The sequence below is a fragment of the Ascaphus truei genome, chromosome 18 (assembly GCF_040206685.1).
Source record: "Ascaphus truei isolate aAscTru1 chromosome 18, aAscTru1.hap1, whole genome shotgun sequence".
In the NCBI taxonomy this organism is placed as follows: domain Eukaryota; kingdom Metazoa; phylum Chordata; class Amphibia; order Anura; family Ascaphidae; genus Ascaphus; species Ascaphus truei.
The window spans coordinates 18,147,288-18,165,136 of record NC_134500.1 but is presented as its reverse complement, the minus strand read 5'-3'; the positions used below and the strand labels follow the sequence as shown (position 1 = coordinate 18,165,136).

At 41.6% G+C, this 17,849-nt stretch overlaps 1 protein-coding gene across 2 annotated transcripts; it reads left to right on the top strand.

The window, feature by feature from the left end:
- Window positions 1–725: 725 nt before the first annotated feature.
- On the top strand, window positions 726–17,299 carry DNAAF4 (dynein axonemal assembly factor 4). 2 transcript variants are annotated; one of them, XM_075575746.1, is made up of 9 exons: window positions 726–902; window positions 1,862–2,009; window positions 3,749–3,882; window positions 7,059–7,248; window positions 8,440–8,582; window positions 10,939–11,048; window positions 11,410–11,563; window positions 12,307–12,412; window positions 15,976–17,299. In XM_075575746.1, the coding sequence occupies exons 1-9, from the start codon at window positions 780–782 to the stop codon at window positions 16,086–16,088; spliced, it is 1,221 nt and encodes a 406-aa protein (XP_075431861.1). In that variant the 5' UTR covers window positions 726–779; the 3' UTR covers window positions 16,089–17,299. The 2 variants fall into 2 exon arrangements, with proteins under 2 accessions (XP_075431861.1, XP_075431862.1); XM_075575747.1 differs by having other exon boundaries at window positions 765–902; window positions 3,754–3,882.
- Window positions 17,300–17,849: the final 550 nt, after the last annotated feature.

Genomic DNA, 17,849 nt, shown 5'->3' with positions numbered 1-17,849 from the left:
AATATAACTTTCGCTAGCGTCGACGGCTGACGTCACCCATCATGTTGCCCGTCGCGGGCACTATACGCGCGGCCTTACTGTGCATTATTTATTTTATTTATAAAATATTTTACCAGGAAGTAATACATTGAGAGTTACCTCTCGTTTTCAAGTTTGTCCTGGGCACAGAGTAAAACAAATAATACATGGTTATAAATACAGTTACATAAATGAACAGGGTATACATTACATACAAGACATTGCATGCACAGTTAAAGAAAATATATATTATTGTCTTGTATATAATGTATAACCCTGCTTATGTAACTGTATTTGTAACCATTTATTATGTCATCTTAACTCTGTGCCCAGTACATACATGAAAACGAGAGGTAACTCTCAATGTATTACGTCCTGGTAACACATTTTATAAATAAAACAAACAAATATAGGATGAGTATCTGCTGTCTAAATGTAGCATAGGTTGCACTCCATGGATATGTCTTTAACCTCATCTACTATATCATGGAAAGGTTAATGAATGGAATCAGTGACCCTCCACAATACTGATACTAAAATAAATGGTTTGACACCGCAGGTCAGCGAGCTGACAGCTCTGCACATTACTGCTTCCACCCACACAGACACCATCATCATGCTTTGCCCCAGATCTTCACCTCCCTCCCCCCACGTGGGTGACCAGGAAGTGCTGCGGGGAAGGGGTGACGTTAACCGGAAGCTGTTGTTTCCAATAGCAACGGAGCCTGGCGTCCTACTGAGCGTGGGAGCCGGAGACGATCATGCCGATCCTTGTGAGGGATTACACATGGCAGCAAACGGAGAGGGAGGTGTATGTGTCCCTGCCGTTAAAGGGGGCGAAGGCCCTGGGGTCCGACGTGCTGTGTACGGAGGAGTATCTGAAGGTGAGTTGTGGGACTGACCGCTCCCCCGCTTTAAATGCGGAGGGGATGGGGGCGGTTCTGTGCCAAGGGGTGTGCATGACTAAAATAATTATCCCACAATAAATTAAAAGAAAAAAATAATATATTTTTTTATTTTAAATATATATTATTTTTGTATATATAATTGCCAGGTTTGATACTGATAAATAAAGAGATCCATGCCCAGGATCAATACTGATTAACAAATAAAATGATACATTCCCAGGATCAATGCCTGTGAATAACTAAAATTACACATTCACATAATCGGTGTTGATCAGTAAATCCAAAGATAGATTCCCAGGAGGAATGTTGATTAATCATTTTAAATACATTCCCATGGTCAATGCTGATCAATAAATATAATGGTACATTCAGAAAATCCAAATGAATAATTATGCTATATTCCCAGGGATAGTACAGATCACTAAATTGGTACAATCCCACGATTAATGTTGTTTCACGATAAATCGCTACATTCCGTTATCAATACAATGCTCAATATCAGTTCACCACATCAGCTGTGATTTTTCCAATGTAATTAATGTAATCCGTAGTACATCCCTATTATCGCCAATAACACACCCGTTTCCTTACGCTCCAACCATTGCAGTAACGTCACGAAAAGAAAACCCAGGCAAGTGATATTTTTCTTTAGGGATAATAAATACCACTATTTGGATAACAAAGTCCTGCCCTAAAAACATTATGGAGAATAAATGCTGTACTGTATGTTATCATATTGTTGTTTTGTTCAACAACACACCGTAATATACGTTCATAATGTTTTCTTATATTCCTCGTTGGACATAACTGTTTTGCTAACAATATTGACATTACAGCCAAGGATAGGCGTCAGACTCGTAACAGACTATTATAGTTTGATTATTGCTACTGTTAATGAATGTAAACATGTATTTTCATTTTTGCTTCTTCCTTAGGTGAATTTTCCTCCCTTCCTCTTTGAAGCTGTTCTCTTTGCTCCTATCGATGACAGCAAAAGCAGCGCAAAGATTGGAAATGGGATTATCGTCTTCACGCTTCATAAGAAAGAGCCTTCCATGTGGGATACGCTTGCCATGTCTAATGGTAAAAGTGCTGAGAAATTACAGTTTAGATATATTATCCATACTTATAGTGCAATCATCATACCACACACATGGTAATTGTTACATATCCTTCAGAAATATGGTTCACCAATTGTGGACCTTTGGACCAGTAATGGTCCTTGAGGACTTGCAATATTCATTTCCTGCTGCTTCCTCCTGCAGTCTGTGGATTTTTCTATCACTACTAAAGGCTGATTTTTAGGTACTGGTCCAGATCTCTAAAACATATGTGTATAATATATATACTGTCTCCCTCTCTCTGTCTCTCGATCGATATATAGAGATATATATCTATATAAAGAGGGATAAAACAAAAATAAAAAAAATACTGCAGCACTCTCCGTCGGATGTAAATAAGGTTTTAATGCATCAAGCAAGCATAAGGGGTTCTGTACTTGACCCCTTATGCTTGCTTGATGCATTAAAACCTTAATTATATCCGACAGAGAGTGCTGCAGTATTTTTTTGATTTTTGTTTTATCTATTTCCACGGCTGGATGGTGATCCCAGCTGCTCTGCAAGCACCCTGTCTGCAAAGATAAGTACAGCTCAACCCCCTTAACGCTGTGCTTGGGGTCCAAAGAATCACATCGCGCTATAAGCGGATCGCGTTAGAAATAATGTACAATTGTATTTCTTTATTTATTTATAAAATATTTTACCGGGAAGTAATACATTGAGAGTTACCTTTCGTTTTCAAGTATGTCCTGGGCACAGAGTTAAGACAAATAATACATGGTTACAAGTACAGTTACATAAATGAACAAGGTATACATTATATACAAGACATTGCATGCACAGTTAAAGAAAATATATATTATGGGCGTATGAAACAGTTACAGACCAGATTAAAACGTGAGACAGCCTTAGATTTGTCTTTCCACTGTTCTTGGCTGCCACATCAAATGGAGAACTGCATTGTATGCATTGTACAATAAAGTATTTTAGATACCAATAATCGTGTTGTAAAGTATTCATAAATACAAAAATTGGGAGCCACGCTTGCATCGCGTTATAAGCGGATTCGCGTTGTAACAGATCACGTTATAACGGGGTTGAGCTGTATCTTATTTTTTTGATATACCTGTTTGAGTGTCCTGCACGTTTGTTTTTTGTATATAGAGAGGGATATATATATATCATACATACACACACGCACATACATACGCGCGCACATACATAATCTCGATGCACCTCTAAATGATTATTAGCACGGAAGAGTTCTTCAATACAGAAACATTTGGGAACCCCTGCTTTCTAATATAAAATGTTGCTACTTTTAGCACAATCGCAAACGAAAAACTCAGTGAAAAACAGTTTGCGTGCAGACTCTGTTTTTTGACTGAGTTTGTCCCTGACTATTCTTCTACTTGTGAATGGGGCTCCATTTTGGGGGGCCCAGTTATGGGATTTTGAACCCTTTTTATATTATAATTACTTATTGATTTGAGTCCACCACCAACCTTTTTTGGAGTGAAATCTATGTTGGGTGTTTGGACTCTCACTGTTTATGTCAGTCAAATCCATTTACCCGTTTGCTGCCAGAATGGCATTCAATGCGTTTTCTTTATTTTAAATAAAGTGAATACTGTAATTGACTTTTTTGGAGGTATACGAATGCAGAGTTTGTAATGCCATGTGTGGAATATGTGGATGGCTTGTGTACACGCCTTTTCTGGTTCTTATTCGATATTAAACGCTGAACCATTTTTATTGCAGTGCAGAAGGAGACGATGCAAAGAATACGTGAAAATGCAGTTACTAGAACCCAGGAGAAAGCAAAGGAAGATGCAGACGCCAAGGCTGTAAAGAAAAGAGAAAATGAAAAATACTCTCTTGAGGTCATGATGAAGGTAAATTGGTACTTGCCGTGCATGGTTAGAACAAGGGAAGGATTTACTAATGCATGGCTGTATATATCCTTAGCAATATTGACTAGTTTAAATACACTCTCACAACCCTACATACACTATCAACAAATATCCTGTATATGTCTATTCGTTCATGTAGGACAGGGGGGGCAACCTATTTTTCAATGTAGCCACAGGTGTCGCGAATTAGAAGTGAAAATAGCCACACCATGTAAAAATTGAGGTATTATGTTGCGCATGCCAAAATTTTAAACACACACTGAACAAGTTTATAAATTCTCAGACAGCAACTCCCCTCAAGCTCCCTCTCACCCCCCCTCCTCCTCATAATCTCCTCACCCACCTCATCATCATCTCATTTAACCCCCCCTCATCTCATTTAACCCCCCCCTCATCATCATCTCCCCCAGCACCCTTCATCTCCCCCTCCCCCAGCACCCTTCATCTCCCCCTCCCTCAGCACCCTTCATCTTCCCCAGTCCCTTTCAGCAGTCCCCCACATCATCAAGCACCCCGCCCCCCATACCTACCTGATCGCGGCGGCAGAAACCGCAGCGGTCCTAGCCAGGAGGGGGGGAGAGAGCGTCAGCTTCTGCTGCTTGAGCAGGCTCGGAGGGGAGGGAGAGTGTCATGTGCTGGACCTGGCTCGTTTGGGGGGTGAGGGAGCGCGTTACACATGTGCTGGAGCGGGCTCGGAGGGAGGGGGAGAGGTAGCGCGTCACACCGCTGGAGAGTGCTCCTTTCCCACCCTGGATGTAGGTGATGAGTGCATAGGTATAACCAGGGAGACATATATATTGGGGAAAATTTTTTTTCAACCCTTAGCTTGAAACAATACATCTTTAAGGCAGCATACACATAAACAAATAAAACAGGCCCATCTCTTTGGGCTGAATCACACCTCCCAGTCCTTATCTGCAGGGGTGGGAGGCTATGTTTCTTGCCAACCTCTGACCCCAAAGCCCAATCAGGGGCTCTCTTCCTGCACTCCAGGGTCTGGGTTGGTGTTCCCGGGATGATTCCTCTGATAAGTTCCATGGTTTGCTGCGTCCTGGAATAGAGGGTCTGGTTCCTTGGGATCTCTCTCTGGCTGCACCCACCTCCTTAGTGCTAGAGAGATCCCCTACAGTTTAAGCAGGAGGCTTTTCTACCTGACTGATGAGCCAGGTGGAGACTGGCTATTTGTCTGTAGCTGCAATAAACCAACTCCCTGCTGGACTCATCAGCCAGATACAGGCTTTCTATTTGGAGCCCTATTTAGACAGGAGTTAAAGCCCTGTCACAGTCCACATCAGATGTAGATATTCTTTAAAACTGACTTTTGGTAGACAACCCTGGAAGAAAGATGGGATTTCTCTACATCCTTTTAAACTTCTCAACATATTAACTTTCCAGCCAAAACTAAATAGCAGTTGCTTTTCTAAACCCACGCAATAATAAAGCATCAGAAAAGGGGAAAGAGAGACCGCAAAATGATAAAAAAGAATGAATGTTCTTACCCGAGCCTGTCCTTTTATTATGCATTATTTTGCTAAATGCTTTGTATTTATGTTGTAGATTGTAATCTCTTTCAATGGACCATCCATGGAGTTCTTCATAGATAAGATAGTGTTTGCAGGTATCCGTATATCTCCAAGGTCTCTTTTTCAGGGGTATTGTCAGTATACACGAGGAAGAGACCTGTCAGGTTTTTAAATCGCTGTATACACTAGCAAATCTATGAAGACCTATTTGTCACATAGTAGATGAGGTTGAAAAAAAGACATGCGTCCATCAAGTTCAACCTATGCTAAATTTAGACAACAGATACTTTATCCTATATCTGTACTTACAGTATATTTATCCAGAGGAAGGCAAACAAAAAACCCCAGTGACACATCATCAATGATCTCATAAGGGGAAAAATAAATTCCTTCCTGACTCCAGATATTGGCAATCAGATTACTCCCTGGATCCACATCCTTCCCATGTTTACTTATATGTTATATCCCTGTATATTTTTCCTTTCTAAAAAGATATCCAACATTTTTTTGAAGATATCTATTGTATCTGCCATCACAGTCTCCATGGGTAATGAATTCCACACTTTAACTGCCCTTACTGTAAAGAACCCCGAGTCCTTTGTACTTCCCTAGGGATGAATAGTTCTTTTGACAGCTCCTTGTACTGTCCCCGAATATATTTGTATACAGTTATCATAGCCCCTCTTATACACCTTTTTCTAATGTAAATCTAATTTAGCTAGCCTCTCCTCATAAGTTAGATTGTCCATCCCCTTTATTAATTTGGTATCTCTTCTCTGCACTCTCTCTCATTCTGAAATGTCTTTTCTAAGAAGTGATGCCCAAAATTGTGCTCCATATTCAAGGGGTGGTCTTACTAATGCTTTATAAAGGGGCACAATTGGTTATTTAACAACTTACAACTGATTTATATTTCCAAGACCAGTAGCGCTTCCAGAACTATTTTGTATCCTTTTATTCTTTGTAACCAAAAGAGCTAACCAGAATCACAAGGATTAATCACATGCAAGTCATGCTCCTCTAGCACATACAGTGGCGAGAGCAAATTTGTGACCGCAATGATAATTATGGAAATTCCATAGTATTTCCATGATAACCTTCTTCAATCAAAAGCAGTGTTGTCTTAAATATCCAATAGGCGTTATATTAACCAATTCCATGTCTTTTGAAAGAAACTGATGTAAGAATTAGACAAACAAGGAGTAATTAAGAGTAGGGTATGTGCAAAATGTAAGTGAAATCATGGTTTTGTCTGCTAAATGAAAGGGGATAATTAGAATCCGGTGTTTAAATAATTAGGTACATCTTCAGGTGTGCATTTGGGAGGCCCGAACCTATATAAAGATCAGAAACTTTGAGTTTCACCCTGAATATATTTGTATATAGTTATCACATGCCCCCTTACACGCCTCTTTTCTAATGTAAGCAAATCTACATTTAGCTTGCCTCTCCTTATAAATCAGATTATCCGTCCCCTTAATTAATTTGGTGAGCTATGGAGGACTGTGAGAATAACTCTAGTTGAAATGTCTTCAAGACCTTGCACTGCTGTCTCCAAGTTCCACTTGTGTTCTCTATACATTCCCAAGCTGGCCCCAAATCCCCGTACCAACATCGCTGTCATCTTCTTTTTAGATAGACGAAGCCGAGAGAAAACGAATTGAAGATGTGAAAGAGGAAGAACGGAAGAAGGCAACGGAGGAGCTGGAGAAGTGGAAGGAACAGCAGAGGAAAGAAGAGGAGCAGAAACGGACCCGAAGAGAGGAGAAAAAGAAGCAAGAGAGAAACAAGTTATGCGCAAACACCTCAAATCCCTGCCCGAGAGGTACAGTGCGAGTTGTATTGTAAAATCAGTCTCCATGGCACAACCAGACATGCATTGCAGGGGAATGCTGGTTTGTCTTTGATTACATTGGTACTTCTAAAGATTATTATAATGCAGCCTTTGCAGTGAGATATCCAGGTATGGGGTTGCTTTTATGTAATATTACTCTGAAGGGTTTTCTCTAGAGAGATGGTCATACTTTCAGTTGTGTGTGATGGATTTTGGAAGTGCCTTGCTAATTAGAACCCGGAGAAGAATCCATAATTGACTGATTAATCAATGTTTGTAGCTGCTAAGATTACAAGGCCCTTCAGTCTTTAGATGTGCATTTTTATTGTATAAATTGGTGCCTATTGTGCCCTCTTGTGGTCAAGCTAGGAATAATTTAAAGAACAGTACAGCAATTTTGTTTTTCGAAGTACATCTGTAGACATGGCCTATGTGCTTTGAATGTTCTGTACACTATAACTTTATCCGAGAAGAACTCTCATGTTGGTCCCCTAACCGGTATCATAACCTACAACGAGGCTACAATTATCCATGACCAATACGGCTACTAGAACTTTGAACAAAGTCTTGGGTTTCACAGAGGCAAAGCGAATTTACAAAGAGGTGGAAAATCAAAACCTTTTAACACATTCAGTGCCTTGTGACAGGCCCCTCAAGTGCTAAGTGGGTTAAAGCATCATTCATGGGCCCCGATCCACAAAATCCACTTGATCTTTGTAGTTCTGTGATGTTGGTACAGAGTGGCGGGAATCCTCAAAGCGTCATGAGAGTACATCGGAGAGTTAGGTCCTGCCGCATTCAAACAGCAAACCACAAAGTCGTGTGGACATTTTAATTCCAGTTTTCTTTCAGATTCTCCCGACGAAGAGATAAATCCCGAAACGTTGTGCATGTATAAAGGTAGCCGACTCTTTGTCTCTGGAGCCGCCGCTGAATAAGTATAAAGCCAGGGCCAGGCTCCCTACAGTGACGATCCTCCAGTGTTCGAGCAGCCTCGCCCGCAGTCTGCCCGGTTCCGGAAACAAATAATCTGGCTACATCTGCAATAACATTGGAATGAAAATGTCTATAAGACTTTGTTGATTGTTGTTTGAGTGCGGCAGGACCTCTCTCTCTCTGATTTTAGATATACAAGGCAGATGGTAATTAAATAAAGAACACCTGTGTTTTCTGTAATGACAGCTGAAAGAAGTAGCAATGTGATCTTCAAGTTGAATGAGAAGGTCTTGCCCTCCACTCGGGCGACTGGCTGTATTAAGATCCAGTTCACACCTCGCGTCTTCCCTACTGCTCTGAGGGAGTCCCGAATGGCAGAAGAAGATCAGGTAATTGGTCCTATTGCACAGGTGTAGGTTGCAGGCCACAGTATCATTTTTATCCTCCTATTTGGTCTTCTGAATCTTTCTCTTCACACCCTTTAGTCCTAAAGACAAACATTGGAAGGTTTCAAAGTGTGTACGCTGTAAACCACTTTGGTCCAAATAAAGGTATTATGTTACTAATTTAAATATTTGAATTTTTTGATACCTTCAAGATAATGTGGCAGCTGTATTTGGCCAATCAAATGTATGCAAGGAAATGTGCCAACAAACGTCTACATTCTCAAGCTCTAGAAGCTCCCTCTCTGTCCTTCAGATAAGAAGAGATAATGAGCACATGTTGAATACCGGTAGCACTGTTGGAAAAACACAAAAATAACCTAAATAGGCTGTAAATTTGTGATATTCTTTAGTGGACCAACATGAGTTCTTAATAGATGAAATTCTAGTGTACAGAGCAATCAGAACCTCTGCTCTTCAACTGTACAAACCTGTGAGGTCTCAAAAGCTCTGGACACGGTCATTTCATCTATGAAGAACTTTCATGCTGATCCCTTAAAGGTTACCATAAACGTACACTTCTCCAAGATGCAGAGACCTACTAGAACGTTGAGGAAGACACCAGAGAAAGGGAATTGTTTAACAGCTTTGTGTTCCCGTGATAAAGTTGGCGTTTGTTGTACCTGGTACATTTCCATCAATCTTTTGAGGAAATGACGTTGTATTCACTGGGCGCTGTAAAGTGTTGGAGGCCTAATTGCCTGTAAGAGATTAAACCAGATGAACTAGAACTTGATCAAACATGAAAAAGGATTGGATATTGTGTGAAATGATTTACTGCATATTATAAAAAAAAAGAGTAATGTGAGCACATGGGTAATCACATATAATGAGTTTGCCGTACAGTGAAAGTGCTCAGTCATGTAACATCTTCTCTTTGAAGGTAACTGCACCCCTGTATGACACCTTACAGTGACTATCACATTAGAACCCCTCTCAGTGCTTCAATGTCTGGTGGCAGAAACTGACATTCACTAACCTGCGGCAGTTAACGCTGGATCGCCATGTGATCGGAGCTTAGTGAATCTCTCGAGTGTTTACAGTGATCAATATGACCTAGATCTGTTTCCTCCCTGCGCTCGGTGGCAGAAGCAGCCCAAACAACTGTGAAGATCGCTCCTGAATAATGGCATAGAGCAGGGGGGCGCAAACTTTTTTCCCTGCGCCCCCCTGACAGCTGTCCCCTCACTCCCGCGCCCCCCCCAACCCCAACTTACCCGCGCTCCGGCGTAATGACGTCACGTTGCCATAGCAACGTGACGTCACATGACCTCGCAGCGTCATTTTGACGCCGCATTGCCATGGCGCCGCAGGGAGGAAGCCGCCGGAGCCACGGTAAGTTAGGTTTACAGAGGCCCTGCAGCTCCCCCGGCACTTAATTTAAGTGCCTTCGGGAAGCGCGCGGGGCCTCTGTAAACCCCGCGCCCCCCGTCGGCAGTGTCGCGCCCCCCCTGGGGGTCGCGCCCCACAGTTTGCGCACCGCTGGCATAGAGCACCGAATGTTAAGAGTTCCTGCAAAATATATATCTGCATCAATAGTTTTCAAAAGACAACAAAACAGCAGGCAATTTGTAGTACATATATACACACCATCTTTAGGAACCCATCCTCCACCTGCTGGAACGCTGCTTCGGCACTAATTTTAGCATTACAGCATTTCTAAAGACCCTCCTCCTCTTCCACCAGAGGCCCTACCTGTGGAACGGTGGTGATAGCGGTGGGATCCCACCTAGGGGGTCCTAAAACAGAAGTTAGGGCTCAACTTCCGCAATCACCTGCTGGGCCCCCTCCGTTGCCGCCACAGCACCTTCAATGTATTGAATATAATGTATATCCTGTTCATTGATGTAACTGTATTTGTAACCATGTATTATTTGTCATATTAACTATGCCCAGGACATACTGAAAACGAGAGGTAACTCTCAATGTATTACTTCCTGGTAAACATTTTATAAATAAATAAATTCTCTACAGGTAGTGCCCGGTTGGGAGAGGGGGGGGGGGGATTTTTTTAAACTTGCACCGGAATCCACCGGGGCCTAGTTCCACCACTGTGGGAGAATGGGTTTCTCTGGAGCTCAGAGTAATATGGTTTGTAGCAGGGGGAACTCCTGGGTCATAAAGAATAAAAATAATATTTCTTGGTAGGGATGGCAGTTTTTTTTTTTTTAAACTTAGAATTTTTATTGAATTTGATTGGAAGGTACAAAAAAGAAAAAGGGAGGGGGGGATACAGAAATGGCAGTTTTAAAGGAAAAACATTTAAAGTGCATTAATTAAAATGTACTCGTTCAACTCTCAGTGGCTACACCAGCAGGCCGAGGCCCGAAGAGCCATTAATGTTGACGATCTTGAGCTTCAAGACTTGAAGGAAGAGGAGAAAAATCCAGAATGGCTAAAGGATAAAGGGAAGTAAGTATTATATAGAGCAGGAGTGGCTAACTCCAGTCCTCAAGGGCCACCAACAGGTCAGGGCTTCAAGGATATCCCGGCTTCAGCACGGGTGGCTCAGTAAGTGATAAAGCCACCTGTGCTGAAGCAGGTATATCCTGAAAACCTGACCTGTTGGTGGCCCTTGAGGACTGGCGTTGCCCACCCCTGATAGAGAACATTTACACAATTATTCTGTTTAGTACGTTTTTTGGGAGGGGGGGGAGGGGGTTTAACCCATTCACTGCCAGAGGGGCTTGCATCGCAATTTGAAAGGGCTGCAAAATGGTTAAGACTGTATGTTCTTGCTAACTGCATTAATATTATCTGATCTGTGCCCCAGCCAGCTGTTTGCAGCGGGAGACTATCTTGCAGCTATTAATGCTTTCAACCTGGCTCTACGGTTGAACAACAAGATCCCAGCATTGTATCTCAATCGATCTGCCTGCCATCTGAAGCTAAGGAACCTCCATAAAACCATTGAAGACTCCTCAAAGGTATACCTGAAAATTACAACGTGCATAGGGCAGGGGTGGCCACCTCCAGCCCTCAAGGGCCACCAACAAGTCAGGTGTTGAGGATATCCCTGCTTCAGCACAGGTGGCTCAATCAGTGGCTGTCATAATGACTGAGCCACCTGTGCTGAAGCAGGGATATCCTGAAAACCGAATGTGTTGGTGGCCCTTGAGGACTGGAGTTGGCCACCTCTGGAATAGTGTTAAGGAATATGCCATGGAAGTAGAGATCAGCTTTGTATGACCTACTAATGATTGATTTTGAAAACAACTGGACAATGTCATTGTCTTCCTTAAGCAAATGTAACCATGGCTAAAGCAAACATTTGGCTGTTTTGGTTTCATTGGAAATTAAAAACAATTTGCTTTTCATCAGGGGGGGGGGTCTCTGAATGGGGGAGTGTTTGCAATCAAGTGTTAATTCAACCTCCAGCCACTATTTCTAATGCTAATGGAAATAAGAAGGGAGGCTTTGCCTATGGAAACTCCAGTGTATGCAGCCATCTTTGTATGTTAATTATGAATAAAGATAGTTTGGACGTTATCGAGGCTGTAACTGCTCAGTAATTGATCTATACTTTTTAAAGTATTTTTTTTTTTCCACCACAAGAATTCTCAAACTCCGTTTTCCCCCCTGCTATTCGTGGGATCAGAAGAAATATAAACGCATGCTCCGATGTCTGTGTATCTGATGATGTGAATGCATATTTTGTGTATAAATGTAGGCTCTGGAGCTGCTAACACCACCAGTACCAGCCAATGCAAGTGGCCGAGTTAAAGCCCATGTGAGGCGCGGGGCAGCATTCTGTGAGCTGGAGCTCTACGTGGAAGGTAAAATCTATATCTGTAAAGAAGCGTAGCCTCTTGGTGATTTTTTTTTTAAAGCAGGGGGTCCCTCCAGCTGAACTGCGTTGATTATGCTTCAGCGACCCCTGCCTCCCGAGTTATTGCCTTGGAAGGTGATGGCGGTAGCAGCTCCGGCTGGTGCCCAGCATGGCGGTTCAAAGGTCCCACGGGCCAAGAGGAAGCCGCAGCGTCATGGCTTGCAACTTCCTTTTGTTCCGCGTGATGTGGGAGCTTTAAACATGCAGGAGAAACCCAGGGCACCTTGCAATGTAAGTACATTGGGGAGCAGAGGGCACCCGGAGCTGAAATGAACACGTCAGGTTTTGAGGATATCCCTGCTTCAGCATAGGTGGCTCAATCAGTGGTTCAGTTAATGATTGAGCCACCTGTGTTGAAGAAGGGATATCGTCAAAACCTAATGTGTTTGTGCCACTTGAGAACTGGAGATGGCCACCCCTGGACTAGTGTTAAAGAATGTGCCATAGACGTAGAGACAGTGGTTCAATATCGGCTTTGTATGACCTACCACTGTATGACCTTCAATTCCTGAGACCCCCTGCTTCCCACCTAGGGGGGAAATGATTAAAATAAAGGCCCAGTTGCTTTACGTTCATGCAGGGGGTAGGACAGCTCATTAAAGAATGAAGGCCGCAGGTATCTCTGTGGCATATTAACATTGAAGTATTCACCTAATGTGCAGGATTCAATTCTTGATCAGGAATGGGAATGTCAAATGTCTTTATCACTCGTGTACACATTATTGCTTTACTCATGTATACAACCCCATCTCACAAACAGAGACTAACCTGTGTGTAGGAATAACTTCCCTATTGATTAACAGCACAAGTTAGAGCAGTGTTTCCCAACTCCAGTCTTCAAGTACCCCCAACAGGCCAGTTTTTATGGATATCTCTGCTTCAGGACAGGTGGCTCAGTCGAAGCTGAGCCACCTGCCCTGAAACAGGGATATTCTTAAAACCGGGCCTGTTGGGGGTACATGAAGACTGGAGTTGGGAAATATTGAGTTAGAGGGTAGTTAAAAGATCGCCATCTTTGATTTGTCATTTACTCTGACAACGAAGCAGAAAATATTGATACAGTATTTAAATAATTTATGTTTTCTTTGTATACCATTCATTGTGTAAAATAATATTTGTGAACCATCTGAGAATACATAAAAAAAAAAAAAGGCATTTATTGCAGGTGATAGAAAATGGAAATCTTAATGTGGCAGATAAATGTAAATTGGTGGCAAATTGTGTGATAAAAAGGCGTACCGATCACATAATCAAACAGCAGAGTTTGAAAAAGATCATGTTTTCACCCATTTTTGGCCTTTATGGTTTGAGGACCGCCTGCATTTTCTGCGCGAGAAATTTTCAACTTGAATAGAATAGGCTATTTTAGTGCTTTACTGACTAAAAGTAGTTGTGTTAATAATGTCTGTGACACGTTTGTTCAATGGCATAATCGTGCTGGACCGTTATATAGAAGGATCTGTGTACCTCTTCCATTAACAGTTCATGTAATGTTAGACCTGTTAAGGTGATGTTAAAATAATCTATTAAAACTGAATGAACTGTGTGTGGTAACCACTTATTACCACTTGAAGGAATCCTTCATGGACCACTTGGATGCAGTTTGAAGGGTTCTGTCAATCCAGACCCATTTAAGGAGTCTTAACATTTTGACTTATTGAACTACGTGTGTTCAGCTCCACAACACTATTCGATACATCTTGCTAAAGGATTTACCCTCTGTTTTTGTTATTAACCCCTCTTAAAAGAAGAAAAAAAATGGATCCCAGAAGTCAATGATGTCTTTGTAATATGTGTAGACTCTTCACTTACTCGTGGCTTTGATCATTGCAGGTTGTGGGATTTAATTGAAAGACTGATGCTGGAAACTCACTCAATATAACTGATTGCTTGTGGATGTCAGCGCAGTTTAAACCAGTGATTATGGGGGAGTAAACACATCGGCCTGTAAAACTGTCTCTGGAATACATCCAGGTTTTAAGAGCCTTCGGCTGCTATTTATTCTGCTTGGGGAAATGGATGAGATGTATTTATAACTCTGCATGATGTATTGGTAGTAAAACATTGTATATTCTTTTACAGGGGCGGCCAACGCCAGTCCTCACGGGCCACCAACAGGTCAGGTTTTCAGGATATCTCTGCTTCAGCACAGGGTGACTTAGTCGTTGATTGAGCCACGTGTGCTGAAGCAGGGATGTCCTTAAAACCTGACCAGTTGATGGCCGTGAGGGCTGGCGTTGGCCACCCCTGTTCTATTATATTGAAAAGAGCCTAAATAAGGCAATTTATTAAAATGAAGTGACAATTTTGTCAGGTTACATGTTTTCATGACCTCGCGTCGTCATTTTACGATGCGTTGCCATGGCGATGGGTCATGTGACATGATGTCACATGGTCCCGACGCGCATTGCCATGTCGACATGTCACACCATGCATCTGAATCCCGGTAAGTGAAGTTGCAGGGGCCTCACACGATCCCCCGTCATTTTATTTAAATGCCTTGGGGAAGAGCGTGGGACCTCTGCAACCGCCCGCGCCCCCCTGCTTTAGATAATGTCTTTCTGTAGTTCACACAACATATAAAGTCAATATAGTCCACAATGCATGACCGTGTAAGCCAGTTTTTTCTTTTGAAAAAAGGACTGGTTTTAGGTACACACGGGATCCTTATCCATGCAGACTTCTGTTGGCGTGCTCCAGCTTATGTGAAATAATCAGCAAGAAAAAAGGTAGCATGCACAGGGCAATGAGGAAGACTTCAGGGCTGAATGACTGGCAGTAAAATTACAATGTATTGGCACATAGCAAAAGACAATGAATAGCTAAACCTAAACTAAATAATGCGAAAAGTGAACAAGGATAATAAAAAGATTTGTAATAATTTCAAACATTTTTTTTAACGAGACGAGAACTTGAAATCCTAATTAAGGAAAAAAAAAAAAAGAAAAAACTGAGACATACTGTATTACAATGTGGTTTCTGAACTTGCATTTCCGGTAACAGTTTCTCAATATTGGGATAGATTTCCGAGGTCGATCGTAGAAGCTGGCGCCCACCTGTGTGTCTGTCAATACAGGTCTTCGTGCGGTGCAGATGTCTGCGCACAAAACAAATCCGGGGAATAGCTTCATTTACATTTGAATTTCATTATTTAAATTGATTTGATTTATTTTGTTTTTAATTGGTAAATAAGTTATTAAAATTTGTGTTCATTTTTAAACTGTATGTTAATTTTTATATGTTTCCACCGTCATGTTATTTAATTTTAAGGATTTCGCATTGTTCCTTTCTTTTTGAGTCGATTTTTTTTTATTTTTTGCGCTTTCATCTGGCGTGTTACAGGTCGGCAGCTCCTGCTTTAAATTAACTTTACGGTCAGAGGAGCCGACAGGTCAATAAAATGCCAAAGAACATGACATTTACATTTTATTGTACGCAGTGAAACATAACACATTGTTGAAGATTTTCTCGTCTTTAAAATGGCATATTATCTCTGATTTTACCATTTAGGTCTCCAGGATTATGAAGCCGCGCTTAAGATTGATTCCACCAACCAGAATGTGAATTGTGATGCCGAGAAGATCCGACAGATCATTCAAAGTTCCTCTGCAGATCCTGAATGAATAAACACTTCTATCTATTGGACATCAGTAGATTATGGACTTCCATGAATTGGTATTAAATTGTACAGCGTTTCCGCATTGCCAGAGTCCTCTGGCACGAAACAGATGTTATGCTCGACTTGGTCTGGCAAATGAATTTCTGTATTTAATTTGTATTTCCTCAGTACTAAACCAAGAAAAAGGTCCCAGTCTAACTTGCACTGAAGCTCACTGAGTTAAAACTGATAATGGTATAAAATAAATATTTTAGTTACAGGTGCAAAATAAATGCTCCTGAATAGCGGCGAATGAGGTCGATGGACCTACAGAAAAGCTGTGGACCCAAACTAAGTTACACTCGGGCTCCCCAGGTGAAGCCTAAATAGGTATAAAATAATTTTAATAGTGACACATATGGTCATAAACAACGACGAATGAGGTCGGTAAACCAACAGAACTATCGTAAAAACCTGCTATAATGGTGAATAGAAATGTCTATACAGTACGCTCTATATCAAATTGGAAACACTTGCCTACACCTATGTGATATATCACTGTGCACTGTATATAGGTACAATGTACCTCGGTCCCAAAGATGGAGTAGCAGAAAGATGATTGTTGGTCATTTAGGGTACGCAGATGCTGTCTCCAATGCCTATATTACATCTGATGTGGTTCACTACTCCCTACACGGAACCGTATATTTATTGTATACCATTAATTCCATTATGAGTTTTCACTGAGAGAGCTTGAGTGCATGTTAGTCTGGGACCTTTTTCTTGGTTTAGTTCTGTATTTAATCTGTCCCAGTGCACCGCTCCACTCTTAGGCCTGTAATATAGTGAGTGTGCACGTCAATGATAGTTGCATGTGTAAGCCTGACGCTGATATAGTTGAGACGCGCACGGCTGTGAGCGTTGGCGCAGCAGGTTTGAGGAAAGAAGAAATTGGTATTTTCACGCTGTTGGTGCCACGTGACATTGAGCCAATCACAGTGAGGCCTACCTTTCTGATGTCATGGCCACGCCCCATAGCCAGGCGCATCACTGTTTGGACTATAGGCAAAAAACACGTGCGTCATGTGCACGGGCAAAGCCGTGCGCGCGGCCACACGCGCGCCAGTGCTTACTATAAAAGCAGCCTTATTCTGCACCAGTACATTGGCTGAGCGAGGGATCTCCCAATCCCTATTTCCCTGTTTATACTTATTTCCTCAGTAAACACTTTTTTTTTTTAACAAACCTGTCTTCTTTGAGAATTTTTTTAAATTTATATATAATGTATAAAGTATCTCTCGGGCTGGAGGCAAATAAACATACGTTGTGTACGGTGACTTGCTAAGTTGTTAAACAGAAAGAGAGCAGGTGATGGTATTCCAATCCATGCAATATCCGACATGTGTTTTTTTAGATAAATCAGTTCTGTAGTATTAGATCATGCTTACTACTTTTTATTTTAATTTTTTTAATTCAACTCTTAATGTCATTTTAATACTTATAATATACTGAGCATCCTTTGATTTCTATAGCAGGTTTAGCCCACCTCCCCAGCAGTGCAAGATCTTTGTGACGCTTTCCTGTTTGTGATAATTTGTTACCAATGTTCCCAGCAGTTTGAGCTGCAAACTAACAATAGTCAATGTTATCCTAGTTATATAAAAATACATTGTAATTGCTGTGTTTCACTAACTAAAGGATTGATGGAAACTGAAAGGTGGCCATTAAGTGAACCCTGTGAAGCAGGATCTTTGCTGATAGATCACGGGGGAACGAATCGATCGGC